The 26,754-nt window shown below is 39.2% G+C and overlaps 1 protein-coding gene across 5 annotated transcripts in view; it reads right to left on the bottom strand.

Annotated features, from left to right (window-relative positions):
- VPS35L (VPS35 endosomal protein sorting factor like) overlaps positions 1-26,648 on the bottom strand; it is a 59,009-nt gene extending 32,361 nt beyond the window's left edge. For 2 of the 5 annotated variants that reach the window (XR_015698823.1, XM_087732116.1), the window contains exons 1-20: positions 26,356-26,648; positions 21,149-21,248; positions 20,028-20,195; positions 19,590-19,712; positions 19,216-19,240; positions 18,056-18,132; positions 16,170-16,298; positions 12,896-12,980; positions 11,844-11,903; positions 9,806-9,902; positions 9,340-9,387; positions 8,206-8,299; positions 5,866-5,943; positions 5,378-5,500; positions 4,614-4,660; positions 2,280-2,391; positions 1,957-2,073; positions 1,550-1,603; positions 1,045-1,125; positions 120-182 (exon numbers count right to left, since the gene is read on the bottom strand). Coding sequence is in view for 4 of the 5 variants with exons in the window: in XM_087732116.1 (XP_087588242.1) it covers positions 120-182; positions 1,045-1,125; positions 1,550-1,603; positions 1,957-2,073; positions 2,280-2,391; positions 4,614-4,660; positions 5,378-5,500; positions 5,866-5,943; positions 8,206-8,299; positions 9,340-9,387; positions 9,806-9,902; positions 11,844-11,903; positions 12,896-12,980; positions 16,170-16,298; positions 18,056-18,132; positions 19,216-19,240; positions 19,590-19,712; positions 20,028-20,195; positions 21,149-21,248; positions 26,356-26,372 (1,698 nt within the window). In the remaining variant the exon portion in view is untranslated. Of the gene's footprint in view, positions 1-119; positions 183-1,044; positions 1,126-1,549; positions 1,604-1,956; positions 2,074-2,279; positions 2,392-4,613; positions 4,661-5,377; positions 5,501-5,865; positions 5,944-8,205; positions 8,300-9,339; positions 9,388-9,805; positions 9,903-11,843; positions 11,904-12,895; positions 12,981-16,169; positions 16,299-18,055; positions 18,133-19,215; positions 19,241-19,589; positions 19,751-20,027; positions 20,196-21,148; positions 21,249-25,247; positions 26,285-26,355 lie in introns of those variants that run through there. The other 3 variants (XM_087732118.1, XM_087732119.1, XM_087732120.1) reach the window with 3 other exon arrangements.
- Positions 26,649-26,754: the final 106 nt, after the last annotated feature.

Here is a 26,754-nt window from a genome sequence, read left to right as displayed (position 1 = left end):
AAAGTCCTCTCACTACGTGAGCTTGCAAACAATCTAAATATCCAAGTCAGGTAAATTCTCTTGCAGAAACAGTGCAAAATAGTTCCTCCTAAAAATTTATTAAACAGAGTATCACTTACCACTGAAAAAAGCAGAGAGAAGTCATAGATATAGGTAATAACTTTCTGAATAATTGACTGCAGCTGGCGGGGGGGGGGGGGCGGAGAGAAAAAAGAGAAAATTATTGTAATACAAGTTAAATTAAGACTATCCACACCAGAGGTTATTCTTCATAGAAAACTGGGTTGGAAGACACTTCAAGCATTCATCGATGTAATTTCTCTCCCCAAAACAGGATCAACTACAGCTATGCTGTTCTTAACAGATGTTTTTCCAATATGCTCTTCAGAACTCATAGGAACAGAGGCTGACCAGCCTGCCCAGGCTTTATTTGTTCTTTACTTTTTATAGTCAGGCAGATTTTTCCCATTTATAGTCTGCATGTCCTCCAGCTCTCCAGACTAAAAAAAAAAAACCAAATAAACAAAACAAAAAAAAAAAACGCAAACCAGTTTGTTAAATCTTCTTTTGAAGGCACTTTATCTACCCTCCAAGTAAGCACAAAAACCATCTTCTAGAACCTCTTCAACTAATCCATGTCTCACCTGGCATGCAGCCTCAAGAACTGGACACGATAATTCACTGAAGCCTTAACAACGTCAAGTAGAGATGGATTATTTTATGGTTTACTTCTGTTTAAACAGCCTGCCATAATTGCTAATTTTCTTCAGCAGAACACCACTGCTGATGCAGGAGTTAACTATTGCTACTTCTAAATACACACATCATTCTGGTTTAGCATTTCTCTGAACTGAAAGACTGATGTGCAGGGTAAAAAGGAGGAACAAATCACAGCATTACACTATTCCAAAAGGCTTCCCAAATTATAGCCAGTGTTTAGAAATAATTGTACTGTGGTAAGAGACATCAGTAATGTTTAAGAATTAATTTCATCTAAGAAAATGCACATCAGATTTTTACAGAGTTGGCAAAATAAATTCTTACCTGTGGGTAGGCATCTTCAAATGCTCGATCAGGAGTCATGTGTTTGATAACATCAGCCAGAACTGTATTGACCTCTCGCTTCTGTGTAGTGAAAAATGAGGTTACAAAATACAGTAATGAAACCGGCACATAAATCAAGTCACTGAAAACCAGTTGGATAATTTATTTCCATTTGCCAAAGCATCAGCTTTCTATGGAGCTCTAGTTAAGCCAGGAACTTTAGCCATAGCTACAATAAATCCTTACTTAAATGGGTCCATCTGCCCTTAAAATAAAAGGATAAGAAATATGCAGTGCCAGGGAGTGGCAAAGACTCCTTCAAAGCTGCCTCTTTTCTTCCTATTCATCTTTCATGAAAGATGATACATTTTTTCATTCACTACTGAAGTCCGACACACTTATATTGAATAGTCATAGCTTTTCCATTTTTAATACCGATCTGCTAATATAGCCACTTAGTCTGAATCAGAAAACCTTCAAAGGAAACAAAGAAATTTTTACGTACCGTAAAATGTCTGCATGTATACTCCACCCACACTTCAGCACAGTTGATATAATCCTAGAAATACATGCGTCTTATGATTACCAATATTTACAGGAGGGTATGAGAAATACACTTGCAAAAATTACACTTAGAAGAATTAACTCCTGAGGTATGATTCACGCAGACCTAAAGATCTAGCACTAACAACAAACCTCAGAAGTTGCTCATGTAGAATTATGTTATGCTTATGTAGAGCTCAGAAAAGCAGGGATCATATAAAGATATTACCAGGTATCATATTTTTTGGCAACTGTGTGTATCTAGAAAAGGTAAACCATGTCATGCTAAGCATATGCTTATGGAACAACTCGCTACAATTCTGCCCTAAACACAGACTCAGTAGTGAAACAGCATGGACAATAACTCACCTGTGGGTTCTTCAGCTTTGTTATAACCTTCCAGGCTTCATTTAATATTTGAAGGCGATCATTTTCAGGAGGATCAGCCAATGCCAAGTTTAATCCCAAGGAGCGAAAGAGGAGGTGCTGAAAGTTAATGAGAAATTTTAAATTAAAAGCAGAAGATGCATGTCCATCCGACACTGCTCTAGCAGGTACATGGTGCAGAAAGATTTTCTGGATCAAATCACCTTTTATTTAAATGATGTGCAAGTTATGTAGGCAAATAAGAGTATAAAGAACTCTGTCAGACAACGAACAGGAATTGTTACAAATTACATACAAAAAGTTACCTTTGGGAATCCAGATTCATCACACTCTTTAATCATGCCAATGAAGTCCATGGATCTTGCAGCAATAAACTCTGCTCTGAATGCTGACATTATTGAATTCAACAGCAAAGCACTACAATGAACATAACACGAATCAACACAGCTCAACATCAACTCAAATTTTATCGTCCCTTCATTTACATTAATCCGAACTTCTAAGACTAATGACTGTCCAGCATCTATTCTAAATTTATGAAAAGGGGATAAGGAAGAAAAACCCTCACAAATCAAGCCTGTGTTGATGAGGAGTAATAATGCATAAGCAAAACAAGAAAACATTAAGCCATCAAAGAAGGACAAGGTAACCCCGCCTGTAGAATACTTATTCCAGACAGGTTTTTTTGAAGCCATCATTTTACCAGAAGTTTTCTAGAAAGATCAAGTAAACCAGGAATAGCTGACACATTTAGAAACTTACTCTCTCTTTTTAACCATAGTTCAGAAACTTACTCTCTCTTTTTAACCATAGTTCAGAAGTATACTTTGGCAAGGCAAATCTCTATTGAAGTTCTTCTCACTGAATTAAAATATATATGCATTATAAAAGTCAGATTTCTAGTAGCTGCATTGTTAGGATTAAAATAAATCCAAACAGTCATTATCGTATGAACTGGCAATGACATATTTAGACATTTGTGATTAATCATTCAGACCCGTATTTGCATTACTATCAAGCCAAAGTTACAGATGGAAGAGAGAATTCATTGCGTTACTGGAGAACCCAGTTTACTGATACTGTTATGCAAACGTAAGAAACAAAATCTAGCATCGTTCAAAAGGCAATTCCTTTGGGCAAACTCTGCCATGAGTTAGCACAGAAGCTGCCTCATAAAACACTGTGTCCTTCACTAGTCTGAAACAGGCAGTTTGAATACAGGGCAGTTCACCTTGAGGGAAATTCTATGGAGCACTTAAAATAGCCCAGCACACTCTGTGGTTCTGACTGAGCATCAGTGGTCCCATCGCAATTTGACTAGAATTTGCACTTTTTCATTAGACAAGTACTTCCAGTTCACTAGGTATATGCTTGGCAATATAGAGAAGCAGGCTGTCACTTTTCACTTAGATGGTTGCAATGTAGTTCATGGAACATACTGAGATTATTTAAAGATTTATATACTGATGCCTCTTCCTTTGTAATATTTTGACAGTCATGAGAAGACATAAAACCACAGAACTCCACTTTAAAAGAAAACTACCGTGCTTTATAGATCATCTAAACCAGATTATTCAACTTCCCAATAAAAAAAGACATGTCCCAAAAACATTTCCTAAAAAAAAAAAAAAACCACCTCATTACACTCAACATTTTGTCCTTGCTTCAAAGAGCAAACAGGCACAAAGAGGAGGCACCTAGTCCAGCTTTACAATGAGAAATGCTAAAAGGTGATTTAAAAATAAGGTCCACAAAACAAATCAACACTTATACAAAATAACTAATACAGCAGAGTACGTGGATTATTTTTACCCGTATTATACACTCTAATACAATAGCATCTTCACATTACATTTTTAAAATCACACATTCCCCACACTCCGTAGCTCAATCACAGAACGCTAATGCTGATATTCCTCATCTAAGTGATGAACATATTTTAGTTCCTCAGCCACTGCAGAACTGGACTGTGCAAAGCACATCAGAAAAAAATAGGTAGCTGAAACCTTCCACAGAACTCAGCCTACCTACCCAATAAAATGAACTGAGATTAGCTCATCAGCAGGCCAAATTGCATTTGCACAGCTCAGAAAGTACATCCAAAACTTTCAGACCATCTTCCTGAACTACTCACTGAAGGCAATTAGTCTGCACACAGACTTCTAGGAGACATTTGGGATACTAATTTTAATGTTGAAAAAAGCAGTCGCCTAAATATTACCATCTTCCAAAGGTGTCAGCTGCTTTACAACTTCCCTTGCAAAATGCATGTATGGGCTAGCTGTAGCCAGTGGAGGCTAGGGGGAGGGAAGGGGAGGAAAACAGAGGAAAATGAAGCACAACCAGGAATCAGAGACATGGCTGATGGAGAACACATTACGTGTTCTGAACTTCGGCTTAGGAGCCAAAACGCAGCAACCAAGTTAAATCAGTTAACTTTTGCTCTACAAGTAATCTACCATATTTTAGAATTCATCTCTGGAAAACAGATATTCATAATCACGATTTAGTAAGCTACGAGAACAAAAGCTATACTATGCATCCAAAAAGTGTTTTCAAAAGGGAGAGAGAGAATTTTATTACAGGGATCACGAGTACTCATTACAGAACTCCTGTCTTCTACATTGTGCAATACTTACTTGTTCCCCAATTTTTTGCATCTCTCCATCATCTCAGTAAGCAGAACCTGGAAGAATTACTTATTAAAATTAGTGAGTAGAGACTCTGCAAATAAACTCAGCTTTAATTACTGTAGTGAAGTCTACTAAAAGCTGTTTTAATTACCTACCCAATACATTCCAATAATCCTGTCTTATCCTGTATTTACAACACAAGAAAACAACGGTGTAGTACAACATAAAACACACCTACTGGAATAGGTACAGTGGCATTTTAATCAAAAACACCATTTTATGGAAGTCAAATTTGCAATCCTTCAGCCATGCCATTTCTCAAAATAATTACTATTTGCCAGCCAGGTCAATTACCTCTGGGAGGAGAGGTGAAGATTACCAACTCTTTGCCACAGAATGCAAAACAGACTGACTGAGATTAAAATAGCCTGTTGACTATGCTAAGCAATTACAAAGCTACAGTTTACTCAAATCATTTTTATATCTGTATGACAGAAGAAACTAATGAATTTAGGAAATTAAACTAGCTAAAGGACAGCAACAAACAAACAGGAATACTGCCTATGAATTTAAAGCGGTCTAACTTGAGCTTTGTGGAAATGAACATTCTCCCTGTACAGAAAGAAGAGAGAAACAGGCAGTCGTATCTAGGCTCTTTATACTCGCTTTCACACTCATGTAACTACTGACTGAGGGGTTGTTTTAGCAGACAAAATTAACTCTTTACCCCAACATTTCCTTTAGTATCAAGCACTACCACGCTTACTTACTTCAGGAGCACGGTACGCAATACACTGTAAAATCCAGTCTATAGCAGGAGAATATAGAGTCAAATACAAAGGAATCTCTACGCATTGTACTACCAGCTGATTCTGAACTGTATCCCCGTGAATCTGTTGAAATAAAAGACAAAACATGTTGCTGTGAAAAGGTATTTAATAGGAGCTATAAGCTGGAAAAAGTTTGTGTACGAAGGGAAATGACAACAGACAAGATCACAAAGATACACAGATATTCTGAAGCATTCCTTGCATGCTGGGGGGAAAAAATATCCAGCTCATGTCATGTATTATTGAAGTATGGAAACATGCAGTCTCAACTTATCAGAATGTATGTAAAAGTTCCCATACTATATCTGGGTACAGGAACATCCCTAAATCTAGATTTAAGAACTTCAAAGACTTTTTAAAAAGTATGTGGTAGTTTGCTTAAGGAGTGCATTTATGTGATTTTGCAAATAAAAACCCTATTTGCTTACTTGTTTAAATGTTAGAAGAAAGTCAAAGAAATTTTTGTTAAGGCTTTCTTTGAGTTGTGGTGCCACTTCCATCCCAACCTGTATTAAAAGAAAGAGAAAGATTTTATCTGCATCTATCACCTACGATTCCCCTTCAACTCTTAAGACAAGAACGCATTTTCCAGAGGAGTACACGTAGTCACACGCATCAGATCAACAAAGAGCACCGAATCGTATGCTTTTGACTGATTATTTCCTTGCTTACTATTATAGTCATGTCCACTAACAAGTACCCTGAGGTAGTTACAGCTGTGTTTAAATTTGGTTCTCCTAACATCAGCTCCAAGTATCTGTAAGCAGTGAGGAAATCAATGTCTACCCCAGTGCCTGCACTGCAACCGCCTATGTTCATTGTATGCAGAGAGCCTACAGTGGAGAACATTTAAAAAGTCAGTCAAAGTTCAGAAATTGCTTAAAGTCATGTGCATTTATTCCGTGGACAGAGTGAAGCAAGGATCCCAAAGGAAAATATGAATATATAGACAGATATAGATATAATATTGATAAATAATACAAGGTGATGTACAAACACAAGGCCTATGTAGAAAAGCTGGAACCGCAACAGAAATTAATCCATACAGGACTGTTTTCAATAACACAGATAAAAAAACATCAAAAAATAAAAACATGGCATATTACTAAAGAAAAGAGAAAGATGCAGAAGTGAATGGGAAGTTAGCAACAGATCAGGCTTAAAAACACCACAGGCAAATCCATTTCAACAGCTTAAGGTTCCCCTCTTCAAACAAACCCAGGGTTCTGAGTTTTTGGGATCCCTGAGCATATGCAATTCTAGCTGACTTCATCACAAAGCAGAGGTGCCTTGCACAGACCCAAGCCAGTCATCTATCACTTTTCTTTATATAGCATTTCCTTTTAGCTCCATGGTTTGAAGAGAAATGCATCATCTTGCTGTGTAAAGATCTGGTTCTTTAGTTTCATGCAAGTGTTTATTCCTACATTTTACTACGCTGTGGCTTTAAACATAATTTATTATCGATAATCCCTATTCAAGAATTTATTTTTTTTTAAATCTATTTTCATTATCTTAATTGTAAAAGTATTAATACAGTGTCAGTAGCTGGAATACAGAAGATTAAATGCCTTCCGTTCCAATAAGTTTTCTTATTTTAAACAAAAGTCAGGATTTTAACAGCTAGTATTTTATTCCAAGAAAATTTTTACTATTTATTTCATATGATCATCTTTGTGGACAAAAAGGAGCATGCTAAGCTCTTTCTTACTACATAATTGCAATTACTATTACTAGATTATTAGTCTTAACTGCTCTATCTTTATGCATCTCTTTTAGCTGTATCAGGAGCAGTAAAAGGTGGACTGTGCCTACAAGCTGTTTCCTAAAAAACCTTCAGAAACCTGGCACTATGTAGCAGGAATGATTAGGCTACGACAAAAATGCAGGCATTATTGTATTTCAGATTCAACTAAACTAAGCTGCTCACCTATCAGAGTAAACCAGAGGTTAGCGATTACTCGCAGATGCAGGAATTCATACAGACACCCCTGAATAGTATACCAAAAGCATACTGGACAGTTTATTCAAACATAACAGATGTATCAACACTGAACAAACTCGTATTTTGTAATGGCAGCTAATTTCATGCAAGTATTGCTAATTAGCAGCCCTAGTATTTTCCAATTATAGTTGAGATCTTTGCCGCTACTTCAAAAATGTATTTCACAAATATTTTTCCACTATTGATGACTTCTTGAATCATTTGAGTCTCCTCTTGGGTAAGTTTATCTTGGCTGAGCTGTTAAGGTTACTGCAGGAGTAGTTGAAGATAAGAACATAGCCACACTGTGCAGTCAGACAAAAATCCACTCTCTGAACACTTTACCAAGTGGCTCCTCTGACAAGGAGCCTGCCAGCCCTCTGCCTGCCACAGACACTCTAGCAGTAGGAGGAGGAAGATAAAGACAGGCGAAGTGCATATATTAACTATGAAAGCAGCGCCTGGCAATCAGACAACAGCATGTAGTCTCCAAGTTCAAACTCTCCTTTCACTTAGGTCCCTAACATTTTGCCCTACCTGAAGATGAAAAACTGGCATAAGCAGCACATAAAATTGTTTTTATTTATTATAAACACTTAAAGAAAGATTCCCCATTATTAAAACAAAAGTGAAATTTTTGTTTGTTTGTTTGTTTGTTAGAAGGAAGAGACAGGCTGCTGACTGCTTCAGATAAAAACAGCAGCTAAATGAAATTTTCCTTTTGTGGCAGAGCTAGCTGCAGTAAACCTTTGATACAGATCTGAAGTGTTAAATGATAACCTACCCTGCAAAGGTATGCTCTTGCATAGACTGCAACCAGTGGATCTCCAATTCCTCTAATCATAGATGTTAACCGTGGGAGACATTCCGAAATCCCCCTGTTAAGATTTTTCAGAAATGAAAATGAGATTTACCAATCGATAACAGAATTATATCACCTACAGATAACTTCAGTAGCTGCCTTGTAAATTGACAATTGAACATGAGTTATAGAAACACCTACCAAAGGTGAAGCATGCTAGCACAAAATTTTATTTCAGAAGTAAAATTTTACGTGTATACTAACACATATCCTATATTCAAATTGCAGTATTTGCCATTAGGAGTAGTGCAGATAATAGCCAGGTTGGATGCTTGGCTTGTAAAAGACAAGCACAACTAAAAAAACTCCTCCTCTAGTTTGCAGGAACAGCAGAGCTCTTGAAGGGCTGTAATGCAATGTGAAGAAAGCATCCACTTAAAGCAGAACTGGCAGAACTCCTTGTGTGTCTCATTTTCCCACAGGTTCTTTTTGACAGAGCTGTACTAGTGCCTGGAGAAGAGGCCCATCAATTCCAGTAAAAGAACTGCTTTTTAGGGATAATGAAGTTGTCACTATAGTAGCAACTTGGCTTACAACACTCATTTCAAAATATAACTGAAAAAGCACAATTACATGTGAAGGAACATTTTCAGCTCAGCAACTGACACTGTTTGGCAACATACGAAGCTTATACCAAGATTTTCAATAGATAATGGTTCATTGCTCCTAAATTGTTTCTCCAACTCTGACTCTAGCAATGTGACAGATCAATATTTTCCTTTCAGTTTTCTATCCCATCTTTTTGCCACACTCCTCAACAGCCTTGCTTCCCCCTCCACCATCTGAAGCCACTGTTTTTTCATTTGTAAACTCCTGATGTCACAATTATACACATATTCCAAAACTGCAGGCACTATTGCATTCCAAATTGTACCACAGTTCACCTTGAATTTATTCCATGGCACTCTCACTAAAAACTCCAAAACCCCTCTGTGCTGCTTCCTCTCAGATCTGTCGAGACCCTATCCACCATTAATCACGGAACGTGCATGCTTAACTCTCTAGTTTATAAGCCTGCCCATTCGCTTCCTTCCCACGCTTAACATTTACTCTTACGTTTTGGATAAGAACTTATTGCACTTCAGTATTGCCGCTTCCACGTAACTAAAATGAAGCCAAGTTAAGGAACAAAACTAAGATGCACGCCATTTAAAAACATGAAAACAAACTTATATACTGAATACATAATGAATGAACTATTTCAAGGCCTTCTGTAATTAATTCCCACTACACGTTGTTGATTTTTACAATTTATCTACAAGATTTTTATTCTTTCCCAGGTTTTCACACATCAACTCTACTTTATCACTGCCATGCTGCTCATAGCCAATAATTCAGCATTCGGTTGACTATGAAACATGACTCAAAATTAAATTCAAAACATACAGCCTGAAACAAACCAACCAAAGTCAGTATAAACATCAGATTTCTCTGCATTTTATTGAAACAAACATGTTCCTTTTTGGAAAAGTCTACGAAAAGCCTGCAGACACGCTTTGAGAGTTTCATTTGACAAGGATACAATCTGGGAATGAGTTCTCTGATTGAAGCAATCTTGAAAAACCAGTTTAAGCAAGTTTCTTTAGCCGTATCATTAACACTCTCTGGCAAAAAATTATCTGAGGAAAAAAACAACAACTCAAATATAGTTACATTCTTTCTGGAAACAAGTTGCTTTTCATTCTAGGTTTAGAATTGTATTCTCTTTCCTTTCAACAAGGAATTAGGCATACCATAATAAACTAGGCAGTATGTTTGACTCAGCTCTCTCTTGCAGCAGTAAGAGCTGAATACACAGACAGCAAGAAGAGGTAACCAGAGCTTCCATCGTGCATTAAGTAACATTTCAGAAGCTGAAGTCAAGCACTCAAAGCTAATCTCAGGTCTGCTACTTAGAAATCTAACCTCTGCCTCCCTGCAAAAGTAGAAATTGTAAAAAAATATAGGGAATTTATAACAAATACATGTATATAAACCTATAACAAATGCATACATATAAAACAGATTTAAGCACTCAAATTCTTTACTTTAAAAGGCTAACAATTTTTAAAGATTATTATTTAAAACTATATTGCAAGAAGTAGGAAATATTAAGCACTGACAGAACACTTGTTCTTGTACACTAAACATCTAACACTGCAGTGCAGTTCTCTCCCCCTGAGCTCTGGGACTATTTGTGTCAGCTGCCAGCAGGAAAAAGCTGCCACCCCGGGGTGGAACAGATGGGTTTTGGGGACAGTGCTCTGGTCAAGCAGGCATGCAGTTGCATGGCTAACTGCCTCCTCTTTCTCCAGATTGCCTGCAACAGAAGGCAAAAACGGGCTTCTTGGGATCACCCCAGGTCTGAGGCAAGATGGCTCGGAAGGATGAGTCCCTCTTCTCTCAGTGATAAAGCTACACAAGCAGCTTCTGCTGTGAATATCTGCTTATAAACTCCTTGTGAAACAGTTTTAAAACGCCAGTGCTTTCCCATGCCTGCTCCCAGAAGGCGAGAAGCTCCTGTTCCACAAGAAGGTTGCCAAGACTAGAGAAGCCACATGCTAGATGCTGCCTGATTAGAGGAAGATGTTCTTTCTCATCTAGGACCACATGAGTTCTCGTCCAACTTTGTTTCACTTTGGTTCCCACGGGATGAGCATGGAGGTTGGGCCTGAAATCCCCGGGGGTTCACACTGCCCCGCACAGCAAGCACAGCACAGATTTTCCTTCTCCCTCCCACTTTTATAGCTGCTTGGGAAGTTCCCACCAGCAATGCCTCCAGCAGCTGTAGAGCTGCAGCATGAGCTCAGCTCTCCAGACCAGAGGTAACTGTGCCCAGTAATCATGACATGCTACGGGAACTGTCTGCCTTCATTAATGTTTATAAGAACAGTTTATCAGAGCTGCAACAACCGAATTTATTTTAAGTATTTTCTGTAGGTTTACTTCAAATTTAAATATTTGCTGGTTTCAGGCTCCTGGCTCAAATCCTATGGATTTAACTGTAAACTAAAGTACTGTTGGATTGCCAGCTACAGAGTAAGAGTGTTTCATATTTCAAGGACATGCACTTAATACACTCCAAATTGCAAGGAAAAGCCCACATTTCAATGGAATGTTTCGGTGCCTTCCTAAAGAAGTACTTCCATATACATTTGTACTGTAAATGCCAAATTAAACCTTTACGTTGTGTTGGAACTTCAACTGGAAATGAAATTAAAAGGGCCCAAGACAGAAAGATCATACTGACAGCCTGCTCCTTCTTCCAAAATTCTTCCCTAATTAAAGCAAAACTATCCACAGTTTCCAATGTAGCAAACAAAAACATCTATTTATCAAAAACTGAGACTCTCAGCTTTGTCTGTATATTCTTCACAGTTAAAATGCAAACTTGCATAAGCACTGTGAATGGTGAAAGCTATGAGCAATGGATTTTACTCTGTTAAAAACCCCAAATTACTAGATTCAAATCAGAACTTTTTTCATAGGAAATAAAGTAGCATGGATCCTATTTAACCTTTCTCAAATTAGCTCAGACATTATTTTTTCCAGGAGCACAGTAGAAACAAAAACAAAGTTACCTGGCAGAGAGACACGATTGTCCATGCACATTGACAGAATTCTTTCATACACTAGTTTCCCTGTTTTTTTTTAAAAAAAAAAAAAAAAAAAAAAAAGATCATTCATAACAAACTAACAAACTATAAAACACAAAATATTAATACAAATGTTCCCGCTCCAACATACACTGAAATTAGCTGGAAAGAACTTCCTAGAACACTAACATTATGCTGCCCTCTAGTGAGGAAGAAATGTTAAGTCTGAATTCAGCACTTTGCACACTATAAAAAAAATTTATCTGGCTCCCTTAAGCGCAGAGGTAGCACACAGGTCAGATTTCTCCCAGGACAGGAAAGGACAGCTGATGTCCTGTCTTTGCTGGGTTTGGATATTATGTAACTTTCGGTAAGTAGGAAAGAGCACAAAGAGGAAGCAAGACCTGAAAAAACAATTGGATCTATGTCATAGCATATCCTGCTAAACATCAACATATCCTTCAACTTTGAATGCCGTCATCTTTTCCATAACATGGCAGAAACCCAAGAGAATCACATGAAGTGGATGACAGTTTCACTTAAAGGATAACTTAAAAATGATAAAAATAGATTAAAAAATTCAGTAACTACATTTTGATCACTTCAGAGTCCCTGTTCAGCTGAAGAAAACTTTCTGACTTCTATTCTTCATATATAAATAGAATGAAATATTGAGTCAAGAGGCTGCCAAAACCAAAATGTTTTCATGATAATGACAGTGTGCTTTAAATTTCAAAATGAGAGATCATGGCTTTTCCCAAAGTTTTGTGCTAGATATTCACTAATACATAAAGCCATAAAGCATAGAACTACAAAATGAAATATTTTTATTTTAAAGACTTCACTCATAAGAGTTTTTGAACAATTCTATACCGTGTTTATACCACTGGCGTCCAAATGCTTGTTGGAAATATTCTGTGTTAAAACTGAGAGTCGTTTCAGCACTTTTTAGATAACTTTAATGTTTTCTAACATTACAAAAAAAAATTTCATCTTATTAACAATTCTGTAGGAAGTCTGGCACATTAGATACTTACCAAAAGTATCAAGGATATCTGTAATTAAAACAAATTTACTTGGATAAAACTGGATTACTGTTGTGTCGGAAAGAAGCTTAGAACACTAGAAGGAAAAAAAACAAAGAAACATTTTTAGAGGACAATGCAAGTTTGTGTTTTCACTCCAGACAGGCTGGAACAGATTAATATCTCCAGATGGAAAGGACCAACACGAACAATCCACCAAAAAAGCACGAGAACCTCTAACATAACATATCATGGTACTCTTTGTATTTTTCAGGTTATTCTTCATTTCCAGCAGAGCTAGTCACAGATCTGTTTTTCCTTTATACAAGGTAATCTACAATGCAGAATTTCAGCTGACCATGCAGATCTGTGCATTTGTTCAGACAAGACAAATTGTCTCCCAGAAGCAGCACAAAAAGGCACTTCTTTTCTAAAACAACTTTTTTTTAAGGGCATTTTTCAGTTTCTCACCACCTCTCTAAGCATCCATATCAAACACTAAATTTGATATAGACTAAATTAAGAAACAATTTCAAAAGTTTAGCTAATGAGCTTTTCAACACATCTTTGCAGCTCACATAACCAGTTCCAACATTTTGGAAACAGGCCAGCTGATCCACAGGCAGCTCTAGGGAGGAACCTGTGATCATTCACCACCCACAGGCACCCAACATGATCATGGCAGTTGGACTATAATGATGGCTGATACAAAGTCCCATTTGAAAACCTATTAGCCAACTTAATTCTAGTATCGTTGAATGTTAAGTCCAGGTAGGAACACGTCCATTTATGATAGGAATTCAAACTACACAGGGAGGAATGAAGCTATTTTTAAGATATTTAATTAAGCTATACTTTGTTTCCCAAGATGATGCAAAAACTGCAGACTAAACTGGAATCAAAAACTTTGGCAGAAGTTTATTCACAAAAAAATCAACTTCCACCTGAACAAAACAGGCAAATGACTGACTGGGGAGAGAAATCCACCTCCTCCCTACTTGAGCCAAATGCGGCCTTTGACCATGAGTCTTTTCTGGTCTCTGTTTAAGACTGACAAGTATGGTATCCTCTGTGATCTCTGTCCCTTCTCTTTCCATCAGGAGACAGTTCTTCAATCTCGGTGGAATAAATAAAGTTCAAGTTTTCACTACATTCCAAAAATCCAGGAAGCAATCCAATAGCCCACAAGACTGCTTTGTTTAAACAAGAAAATCATAAAATTTAACATGCTTAAACAAGGGGAACACTTAGTCTTTTTGCTTTATTCATCAGGGAGGAACTTAAGAGTGCACCCAAAAGACAGGTGAGAGCATTCACATCTTACAGCCAAAGCAGAATCTTCCCTACTGCGTGGTAAGTCACCTTCAAAGAAAGGTAATTCAGTAGCTGTTTAGGACCTACACGTACCATGAACACTTAATTACTACTTTTCTGAGAGCTCACATACATAATCAACTTACTTCGGCTTACTCTAAGTAGCTTAGCTTATTCCAGGTTGACAAGTAAAGTATCTTGTAAAAAGGCACTTGGGGAATTCATGTTATCAATTCAGACCCTGCCTTAATAACCAGAACTCTTCCTGCACTTCAAGCTCTGCAAAACTCTCATACAGAGAATGAAGGCTCCATCCCCAATGTCCAAATGAAAGATTTTGTGTAACTTCATCATTAGTTCTTAAAATCAAGATAATTCTGGCATTCAAATTAAAATTGCTCTTTCCAGCCCAGTATACATTTCTGAAAATAACAACCAAAAAAAAGGCCAAAATTACTCCTCCTATTGCACACTAATCAGTATGTGACACTAATGATAGACTACGTATATAATCACAGCCTGATGTCAAGAAAACAGCTTAGTTCTTTAAGAGGATAAAAAAATTCTTAAAATGATATTATCTGCTAGGAAGAATCACAACAAGGAAAGTTCAGTCAGGTTTCTACACTATCCTGCTTTATAAGTATAGAATTATTATTAGTTACTTATAATCTCCTTTATGAAAGATTTTTGTATTCATGCTAATTACCCAAACACCTATTTCATTCTTACCCAGTCTTTCAATTAATGAGCATCTGCAGCACGAAGTTCAAGTGCAAAGTGAACAATACACAGACAACACTTTGAGATAAACACATGCAATTTTGATACCACTTTCCTAAAAGAAAGCACTGAATCCCATCTTAGAAACTACATTATTTCAAAATCGTTTGTGAAACCATTTGCAAAAGAATATATGAAAGTATTAATGCATAGATTATCACTGCATGTCAGACTATATATGTATTAATGCACTGTAAATACAGTAAGATTTCACTTCATTAAGACATTCAAACTTCACAATGCTGTATATGCATTTTTTTAAAGAATAATAGTGCTGATTTCATAGTATTACAATAGAACATTAGTCACCCTAGGTCACATATAATTTTCTGATCTCCCCTTACTTCTGTTTCATTTCCTTTATTGTCTTTACCACAATTTAAGATGAAATTACCACAAACAGTTTTCACAAGAGTATCCAGCAGGAGAAAAAAACCACAAACAAACAACTGACTTTATATAACCCTGCTTGATGACTATTAGCATTACATCAGTTTTACAGCTTTTAAGGATGTCATTATCTCCTCTGTCCTCTGATGCACTCTGCCTCTGGCCTTTTTATAAAGGCCAAGCCAAACAAAAGAGCATTTAATTGTTCTAATCCTCCCTGCCCCCCTCACAGCCCATCACCCCAAATGAGCCAGAGGAAGACTGCGGAGAAGTTTAAAACAAAAACAAAACCAAAAAAAACAAACACAAAAAAACAGAGTTGTTTTCTGTACTTTGCTAGGGTCCTAATTCAAATTATTCAGCTGCCTTAGTAAGTCTGGATGGCAAAACCACTGATGTTCAAAAAGCCATTCTGGTATTATTTGGGGTGGGGGGCAAGGGGGCAGAGGGGGAAGAGGAGGAGAGGAAAGGAAATTACATGTCCTAGAAAGAGTTGATATCACTACATGTTATTTTTTCTAATTATCCCTAACCAGGTAAAATTTCCACATCTGTCATTTGGCCACTCTCTTCAATAAGAATTCCATCCCACATACCCTAGTCAAAATCAATATGTAACAACAAAGTTGAAAATCCAATTGTTGTCAGAAGTCATAAAACTGAGAGAAATGCGTTTCAGTAAAGAACAGAAGAAAACAGTAGAAAAATAATAGAAACCTTTCTTTCCCCAAGAAAGAAATGGGGCAAGCCACACCACCAAACTCAGCAGTTCTGTACAGAGCAAAAATGTAAAACTGACCTGGATGACTATTTTCAGAGCTTTTACTTTCTGATCAGAGGACCAAGCATCCTTCAAAGACTGATTCAGTTCTTCAATTCGGTTCATGTAATCCTGCTGAGTCAAATTCAACAGCTCTTTCTGTGACCCCTGGCAAGAAAACACAAGTCTACTTAATAAGAGAGGGAGGGAAGGAAGAGAGTGCCATTATTATAGAGTCAAACCACTGGGGGGGAACCCACAAAACTTATTACAGAATTACCTAATTTTCCCTTCTTACCTTTGCAGCATCAATATTGCAGGTGTTTGGCACAGGAGTGCATCACAACTGCTTTGGTTTTCAAGAGACATACATGCTGGTACCCAAAGCTGTCTGAGAGATCAGAAATGCTGGACTATTTCAGTGGTATTCTACTGATGGTATAATTAGGACACTAACACTATACATAAGCATACTAGCACCTGTGTAGAAGCAGTATCGGAGAGAAACAAAATGTTTTGCCAGGAAGGTCCTAGCGAATTTGTTGACAGCAAGAAAAATCTGGCTATGCTTCACCCTCAGTAAGAAAATAAAACTATCTTCATTTCATGCTCAGTACTGGAGCATTCTTGTGATCTTTCTTCCAGAAGATCACAGAATCATAGAATTGTTTAGGTTGAAAAAGACCTTTAAGATCATGGAGTCCAACCGTTAATCTAGTGCTGCCAAGTCCACCACTAAACCATGTCCCTAAGCACCACATCTACCCATCTTTTAAATACCTCCAGGGACGGAGACTCAACCACTTCCCTGGGCAGCCTGTTCCAGTGCCTGACGACCCTTTCGGTGAAGAAGTTTTTCCTAATATCCAACCTAAACCTGCCCTGGCGCAGCTTGAGGCTGTTTCCTCTTGTCCTATCGTTTGTTACATGGGAGAGGAGACCAACCCCCACCTTATAAAAACATTACGTATCAAAAATAAACTAGTGAAACACTGGAAGCAGAAATAATTGTTTAAGCTTTAGAACCAAACTGAAACAGGAACAAAGTTACTATAAATGGATTTAGAAAAATCAGAAGATGGTTCTAGAACAGTCTTCAGTAGGAGTGACATTAAAACCTACCTTCAGGACTAGTATTGATGAGTTTATTAAGCTGCATTACAGAACAGATTTCGTAATATGAGAGTCTAGAAACAACCATCAGTAAAAACAATCACACATGAAGAGATAAAATGCAAACGCAACTGGTTTCACACAAGGTTACATATTTCCTTATGGTAAAGAGTACTTTATTTTTCTACTAAAAGAATCCAATCCTTAATTTGTGATATGCAACTATTAAAACTGTGCTGGTGCAGGCAACACGCAATTTGAAGTTATTTAAGAGGCAGAGATTTCAAAACAACATTACCCAAAACAATTCCAGAAGTACCCCACAGATTCAGGTTTTAGGAAAGTACGTTAGGGAACACCTCATCTTTGCACAGTAAAACACTGCCGTTTGAGAAATAACTTCAGTACTCAGTATTTCTATCAAGCACACAAATGTAACTTTAATCAAGCTTAGGTAGACAGTATGCAGCTTCTGCAACAGGGGCAAACAAAATTATCAAGTTATTAGGCTCCATGAAGTTTTATAGCAGCTGCAGACCGTACACAGTACCAAGGTAAATCAACAGTGGTAGATCAGGTGAATTTTTCAGTCACCATTTCTAGTGATACAAAAATACGATTCTGCCTGAATTCTACAACAATAAGGACTGAAATTACTAGAGAAGTCCCATGGAAAGTATATATTTGTTTAAATACTGCAGAAGCACATGCAGAATCAGGATCTTCTTAAAAGGTTTCATACAAGATTTTTATTTCACAAATTTATTTCAGTTTTTAAATGGTGATGTAATTGGATCAGAAAACTTTCTCACCTCTTCCAGATCATCCAGTTCTTCTAACCTTGTCCTCACTTTTTCAGAAACTGCTGACCCAGTAGTTGTAGCCTTTCCTGTAAAGAATTATATGTTTGAGTTTCTTTAACATTTGAACACTTGGACTTCTAAAGGGAAACAAACCTGAAGGAGCTTGACGGACTCAGACAACTAGTCAGCTTCCAGGACAGAAGACAAGTGGTTTGATTCATTTGGTGGCTATTCCAGAAGACACACATTTAAACGTACCTACAGGTCATTCACTTTGAACAGGGAATGACAAGTAAGCAAAACTGAATATACATGGATTTTCTTGCAAGTTTTGCTGGTAAGGAAAGAACCACTGGATAGAACCATAGGATAATTTAGGTTAGAAAAGCCCTACAGAGGTTTGTGTCCAACTGCCTTCCTCAAAGCAGGTCCAATTTTTAAGTTTTAGCAGGTTGCACAGGGTTATACCCAGTCAATTTAATGATATCTAAGGATAGAGATTTCACACCCTCTCTGAACATCCTGTTCCAGTGTTTGACCATCCTCATTCCAAAAAAGTATTTCTTTTTTTTTTTTTTTTGCAGAAGCTGAAATGCTGCATGTTTACTCATATATAAAAATTCTGATTTACTATGCAATCAGCTATGACTACTTAGCCTACATTTGCTTCGCTAGAAAACATGATAAAATATTTAACGTTTGGTTCTTTTCTGAATACTCAGCATACAGTTGAAATCATTTCACTTTCATGTGAAGAGAATATCTAAACAAGTTCCCAAGGGACTTGTTTGCTTTCCCGTCCAGCAAGCAGAAGAGCTGATAAACATGATCCTCAAAATATCATTGCCCACTTTAAAAGGAAGAAAATTTTAAGCTACAGTGGAAGGCAGTGAATTCCAGTTTCTTCCCCAACACATAACCACAATTCATACTACAAGGCATACAAGACAAGGTGGTTAAGTGGTTTGTTTTCAATTATTATTTTAAGTAAAAATCCAGCACAAGTCTTATTTACAAAAGAAAAAAAAAACCAAACACATAGATCCAACCGTATGTCAGAATGGGGGGAGGAGAGGAAATCACATTTCAACTATTCTTGACCACAAACCTGTCACTGCAATCTACCTCAAGCAAAATCTGTTAGTGTTAGATACAAAGGAACTGCTTACCTTTTTCAGATCCCATGTACAGATTCTGTGAAGAAACAGAAAAAGCAGACTTCTAGAAAACATGTACTCGTTAGCATTCCAAGAACGCACAGGGTAATTACGCTGGTAATTAAGCCTCTAATCATTTAAAGTAAACATAAGACCAGAAGTTATTTGTATTGCTACAAAGTGATGGCTTCTAAGTATCAACAGACTTTTGGACTTGGCTCCAAAACAATCATTGTAAGTGAGAGCTTGTGGTACAGCTTTCTACAACATTAAAACTGAAATTCAGAGGACTGGTATTTACTCATGGAAGAATTACAAAACAGCAACATCCAAAATCCATTACAGGTCTAGTACAAATAAACAAAACTGGAGAAGCTGCCACTTACAATAGAGAGCTTCTCTGTTGTTGTGTATCTAGCAAGGATTTCACCACGTTTGCTTGCCCATGGTTCAAAGTCATTTCCTACTGCTGAGCCGTCATCTTTATCCCGTTTCTTTCGTGTACTATCCTATGAGGAGAGTACGAGTGCAAATGTTAAATACAAATCTGGAAAAAAAAGAGAAGGCTGATAAAGGTCAACTTAATGTTTCAAGTGCTTACTGATCCAAAAAGTTACAATATTAAAAAAAAAAAATCCATATTTAAATAAGTATCAACATAAAACAGGTAAATGAAAAAGAATACTTTGTTCTATTAATACCGTATATTTCCTATTTGCATTAACCTCCAAATTGGTAAGACAAATATATTTTATCCAGGGTTGGCTTTGTGGTTTGGGTTTTTTTAATTTTATTTAGTTGAGATAACTGCCTTCTAGTGTTACCATGGTAGCAGCAGTCGTCACAGGATCTGCAGCTGCTGCAAATAATGACAAAGGATCGGTACCATCCAATACACTGCTCAATGGATCCATCATAGAACTCGAAGAAGAAGAGGAGGTAGAAGAAGTACTTCCTTTCCGGTTCATTTTCTTGGTCTTGGATTCAGTAACCTGAAAGAAAAATTCAAAACCATTAAACAAAAAGACTTTATTTTCCCCTCGTTTTCTTTAACAAATCATCAAAATATGTACCACATAAATTGTGCTGTTGCAATGAAAGCAAGGACCCACCTATAAGAAACTCTTTAGAACGAGCATTAGCATTTAAATTGAAGCACCTCTTCTTCCCCTGAAACTAGAGGCACCTGCACTAGCATTTCCATTACTTTTCTCTTTTTCCTTCCAATCCCGGGTCTACAGAACTATAAGAACAACCATTCTAAATTTCTTTCTAGTACCCTTCCTCTAATTTATTGTTTGTCTCCCTCTCCTCCAACCTCTTCCTTGCTGATTTCCTCTGCCAGTCTCATCTGTACTTTTCTTGTACAATACTCAAGCCTGAAACATCAAATCCATTCTCAAGGCCTCTGCCTTATCTCCCTACTGACCTTCCCGAGTAGAAACTGCTGTCCATTTATCATTCATTAGTGTATGACTATCATCTCTTTGAAGCTGGATTTTTTTGTACATCCACATTTTTAAAAGCTTCTCATACATTAAAGAAATGATAAATGTTTTAAAGCATACAGCTGACTGGAAGTTAACCCAAAACCAAATCTTACATCAGGCAATTATGCAGGTTATTTGTAATGCAACAATTTGATTTTAAACTTATCCATTATTCAGCATTTAATGCAACCAAGAAAACCCACAAGTTGAAATGCTGTATTAGTCAGAAGGAGACTGGTTTTGACACATAAGAGCACCAGCAAATTTCTGTGAAGGACAAACAACAGAATAAACCTTGATGCCTCTAAAATAGCAGGCCACTACCACAGACAGCAACTTCACTAGTACCACCACCAACTTCCAAGCTTTTTAATGTTAAAGGAGTGGAAGTAAAAAGAGGAACACAATCAGGTTTAATTCACATTCATTTTCAAAAAGCACAAAAAGTAACTCACTGTAATGGGTTTTAGTGGATGGTAATCGCCAAAATCCAAGGGTACAGATTCCAGTTTGCACACTTCAGATTCTGAAACATAGTTTCTTGATCTTGCATGCCTTAAAAAGCAAGAGTAAAGGGAAAGTATACAGGTGCATAAATAATCACGTAATTATGAACAGAGAAACATATCCTATGTCTATACAGATGCAGGGATATTTACAAAAAGAAATGCATGTTGAAAAATAAGTCAATGTAAAGACCAAAATTTCTCTCTATTGAGATACATAAACTAAAACTGAAGAAATTTTACTGTCAGCCATTCAGCTGTACCCTGCCTCTACAGCTGGATTCTCTTCCATTCCATTGAACATCAAAAGGGCTATTTAACCAAGCGTCTGTATGTGTGACAGGCTGATGGAGATTATTAAACACATCTTTTAAAGTGAATAGTCAGAGCGAAAGAAAAAAGTAAGTGTGAAAACACAAGGGAAGAAATCAAAGTGATCATGCACAGATATAATGAGGGACTACACAGATTAACTTCTGTAGCTGCAAAGCCCTTCCCTGAGAAATCTATTTCTATTTGTTCACTGTACTCATAACAAAAGTTGCAAAAGACAAATTATAAGAAAAAAAACTATCAGTATTCATATGCTTCCAGTGCAGATAAGTCCTTGTAGAAAAGCCTTGCCTCTCCTATAAAAATTAAGTATGCCATAAAGTGAAATAAATCACAAAAATATACATATTTCAGGTTTTATTTTGAATCTGATGTTAAGAGAGAACCGTGAGGACTATGGCCTCCATCTCTAATTAAAAAAAGACTTGATTCCAGAAAAGAATATAAATAAAAGTATTTGAGTAAAACAACATTGCCACTAGGAACTAACGGTAATATACACTGATTTATCAATCACAGTTTAAGGACGCTGCTCTTTTATAAAATAGACCATTCATCCTGGTTTCAATTGCTCAATTATAAATATAAATTTATATTTTAAAAAGGCTTTTAAAGCACGTTTGACAATGTAGGAAGGCAAAAAAGGGGGATTAAAACTTCCCTGACTAGCACTGGATGACAATTTCAAATGAGACTTAAGAGTTACAAATGCTTTCTAATATCTCTGACAACACATTAATATATGAAATTAATTCCTTTTAATTGTATGGAGTAGTAGTAATGGTTAAACAGGGAAATGAAAATACAAACTCACAAAAATACACAGGACAGCAGCTTCTTGAAACAACTGCCATCATAGCTACTACACGGTACCTTCCTTTAGCAGCAGCAATAGTTAAGTACTAAGGCAGAAAGAGATCCAAGTAAAATCTAGAAAAAATATATTTGAAGAGGTTTTCTCTGCATTCTGCCCTCCGCAGCCTCTTCATTTCTTTTTTAGTCTTTGAAACATGCAGAGCAGCTAATTGTTCTTTCCTCTTTCATCCAGGATCCTGAGAATGTTTATAGCACACACTAAGACCTTAGCTGAATGAGTAGAACCAGCGGATACACAAAGGTTTGTTTAATCAGACTCCTAACGAAAACAAACAGCACTCCCCCCATATAATACACATCTTTCCCACAGAAACTAATCCAAACTTTCAAAGAATTCCATTCCTACTCAGAGGTGCAACTCATGAGGTAGAATTTCAGCAGTGCCAAGCAGCCAGCTCTTCTATAGATACTGTGTACCCCCAAAACCCCCAGATTCATTTAAAAAAGATATTGAGTTTAATTTATGGTTGTGCTACTCCAAGGAGAAGCTTTGACATCTAATGAGATACAGCAGAGCAAGAGAAAGAGTCCAGTGAAATCCATGTGCTTATTCCTTTTGTTTTCTTCATCTCCAGCTGCTTTTCTTTATACATGAATAGTCTCTCTAATTTACTATTGTCCCATGATTCAACGTTTCTCCTTGCTCACTTTCTTCATGGGTTAATCAGCATTTGGGTGAAAAAAATCTTTCAAGCTCTTTCTGGCTGCCTAATTATAACATTTCTATTACTCTGTTACAGTTCTGTCAGTATTTCCATACCTCTCCTTTACAGATATTTCCAAACTAGCAGTAAAGAAAGATGTCACTGACAGCTCACACTTGGCATACCGCTCCCAGGCCAAAATCAATTGTACTCCAATAATAACGTAAGGCATCACTGGGCAAGTATACATGTCTAATACACATGCGGGAATGAAGAAGAGCTGTTCACCCTGCAAATAAGTCTTTAAAAAGTACATTTACAATGTGGCTAGTCAAGTGATAAGACAGCTTGTAACATAGCTAACACGGGGGGACAAGTTCAAGCTTGCTCTGACATTATGTTCCACTTATTCTCCAGGGAAAGGAGATTAAGCATTCCTTTTTTGGCCACAGCAGCGCAGCCAGCTTCCGAGAGTAAACAAAAATAAGACCCAGGCCAAGCCGGGGTTCCATCCCCAGCGCTTGCTGCAAGATACGCCCCTGCTTGCAGCTGCTGTTTTAACAGTGGCTTTCAACCTTTTTTCACACACGAGCATCGCTGCAATTGCCACCAGTCTATGCCTCCGACACCTGCCAGACTGCCGACCTTCTTCTCTCCTCCTGGTAAAGGATCTTTTTTTCCTGGGACTGCTGTACTTCCTCCTTACCCCCAAGCTACCGAAGCTCTTCCAGCCCACCCTACAAACCCGGGTGCCTCCCTCGCGCTCCAGGCTCAGCACACAGCCAGCCCCTGCACAGCAGCGGAACCAGCCTGGCCTCCACACCTCCCCTTCTCAGGACGCGACACCTTTTGGCCACGCAGCGCCCACACGGAGCCAGTGCTTATCCTAAAGCAAAGGCTTCAAAAAGCTTACAGGGGGCACAAACAAGCAAGGCATGTAAAATGGGAAGGAATCTCTTCACAACACTAGACATATATTGGTATTCATAATACAATGAAGTGCATCCCACAAGTCAATGTACCTATCATTATTTGAATATTAAACATAAAACCCAAACAATGTCTCTAGATAGTTACACACAGTTATTGCAAAAGTTAATTCTAGCCCTAAGTATTAAATTACTTTATATATTTGCCAATTCTTTTTACTACTGTAACGAATTTTTAAACCAATAATTTTCTTAATTTGAACACTACGTTAATGCAAGATCCTTTTATTCAGCACCAACAGGTGCTATTTCTTCTCCTCATATGGAGACTAATGAGTATGCAGACAATTAATCTGCAAAACACCTTTTTAAAATTAGCATCCAACAATGCTTAAAAATAGCTAGCGTTCTACTGAACCCTGTAGCATGACAGTATCTTCCATATTACAGAAAAACATGCATTAAAACATTTTACTCTGGTTCATTATTTCTGCATGGCCATTTCTGCATCAGTGTTACCGGACCTACTTATTAGCCCGCTACCTCATTGCTGCATTATGTAAAACTCAATTTGTCAGCATCCCTACTGTTCTGCTTTGTGGCTGCGGTTCTTAATTTTTTATTATATTTTGGTACTGCTAGAAATTCAAAAGTTGCAGCCACATTTATTCCTTTCAGTTTCTGCAAGGTCACTGACCACACAGATTCCACCAAAATGACTGCACTCAGCAAAAGTACCATCAGTTCCAACAGCCAACTAAGGTGTCAGAGCCGTCTTACACCCTCCAATTTTCTTAGCTACATAAATTCAAGTTTTAAACTATTTCATACCACTGTGAATTTATTTTTAAAAGTACAGCTCTGATGTTGTTATAAAACTTCAGTCAGTTTCATTAACTATGACTTTTAAATCCACCGGTTATTTCCACTTTTTATTAAACATGGAAGTTTACTCACACAGTACTGACATTAAAAAGCGAGGCAGACGGTTTTCAGCATGACAATGTATATAGGGGGAAAACTTTTTGCATCCTAACGCTCTAAATTGGCTCTAATTGCTGCATATTACTTTTCTTGATTCCACATCAGGTTTGATTTCTCGTTTGCTCAGGACCATAACACATCAGCCACGTCAAATCCTCTAAGTCAGATACGTTCGATGTGTTAAAAGAAGAATAGCCTCAGGAGACCAAGTCTTCCAGAAACAGAAAATCAGCTCATTTGTAAACAAGAACAAGTTTGGAGAAGAATGAACTATCAACCTACTTTCCTTTACTCGGTCAGAGAGGGAGCACCTGTTTTATCCTTCCTTTCCATAACAAGCACCAGGCTGTGGAAGTTATTCCACGTCCTACGCAGCGCAGCTTCCTCAGCTCTATTTTTCCTGTAGAAGTATTGCACCTTGCTAGAGGCCGACCCTGCCTCTTCAGTTTGCAGCTCGTAAACGCCGTGTCTACTCCTAAAGAGGCTGTGAAAGATCACTAAGGGAAGCTACACTGTGCCAGGGTCCTCAAATCCCGCGTACAGAACCGCTCGCCGTCGCTGCCGCGTTCGGGAGGGCGCAGCCCCAGCCCCTGCTGCCCGCCGGCGGTGACACGGCCCGGGCGCGGCGGGAGGAGGCGCCCGCCCCGCACCGCCGCCGTTCTCCGGGCAGAGGACGCGCACCCTAACCGATACGGCGCGACCAAACCGAACCGAGCGGCCGCCATCGGGTAACTTTCTTGCTTGGTTAGGGGAAAACAAACCCACGGCAGCGGGCAGGGGCGGGCGGGCCACCCGCGGGCCACCAGCACCGCCTCCTTCCTCCGCCGCCTCCCGCTCGGCTGGGCGGCGGGGCCGGCTCCCGTCAGGGCCCGCTCCTGCGCGGGAGCCCCGCGTAACACGGCGCGGAGCCGCGCCGCCGCCCCGGCACCCCACGCAGCTCAGCCCAGCGCGTTGTAAACCTGAGCCGGATCTCCAGATTCATCCGGGCCGCCCCCACAGACCGCCGGACCGCGCTCCCCGGCCGGCGGGGCCCCGGCGCCCTCCCGCCACTCGCGGAGGTGCCGGCCCCTCAGGAAGCAGCCCTGGGGGCGGCCAGCGCCTTCGCTTCCCGAAGGCGAGGCTTCCCTCGCCCGGCAGCGGAGCTTCCCCCGCTGCCAGGCTCCGGCGTTCTCCGAGCGCCCCCGCCTCAGCGCTGCGGCCCCCGGCTACGAGAGGCGCCGAGGATGACGGCCGCCCTCACACAGCCGCGGGAACCCGCAGCCCGCTCCGAGCCCGCTCCCCGGCCTCGCCCTCCCCAGCGCCGCCTCAGGGACCCGGGGGAGCGCAGCCCCCTCCCGGGACGGGGTTAGGCAGCGCCCGGCCACCCCGCCCGCGCCTCCCCCAGCCTCACCAGGGGAAGGCAGCCATCTTGCCGCCCCGTCACATGACGCCGCGGCCGGGCAGCGCCTTCCGCCGCCATTTCCCGCCCCGCCCCGCGGCGGGCAGCGCCTCGCCTCAGAGCCGGCGGCGGGCGGGGCGGCTCCACCGCGGCCTGGCTCCTTCACGGCGGGCTGGCTCTACCGCTGGCGGCGCGGCCCCGCCGCAGCCCGGCGGCCGAGGAAGCTCCTCCGGAGGCCTTTCTTCGAGTCTCGTGTAAAATACTCCACGGGGGTACCGCCACTGTTCGTGGACAGGTCAAAAGGCCCTTAACGAGCAGCACGAATTGCAGCGAGTTGTGAGGTGGAAAGGCCTTGCACCATAGGGTTTGCCTTTTCCTTGTTTTACATCCAGTGATTTTTCAACCCAGAAA

This window comes from Nipponia nippon, unplaced genomic scaffold (genome assembly GCF_047370975.1).
Source record: "Nipponia nippon isolate SJK-2023a ecotype South Korea unplaced genomic scaffold, ASM4737097v1 scaffold_5, whole genome shotgun sequence".
Lineage (NCBI taxonomy): Eukaryota > Metazoa > Chordata > Aves > Pelecaniformes > Threskiornithidae > Nipponia > Nipponia nippon.
Note: the sequence above shows the minus strand (reverse complement) of the source record. Positions and strands in the feature narration are given on the sequence as shown.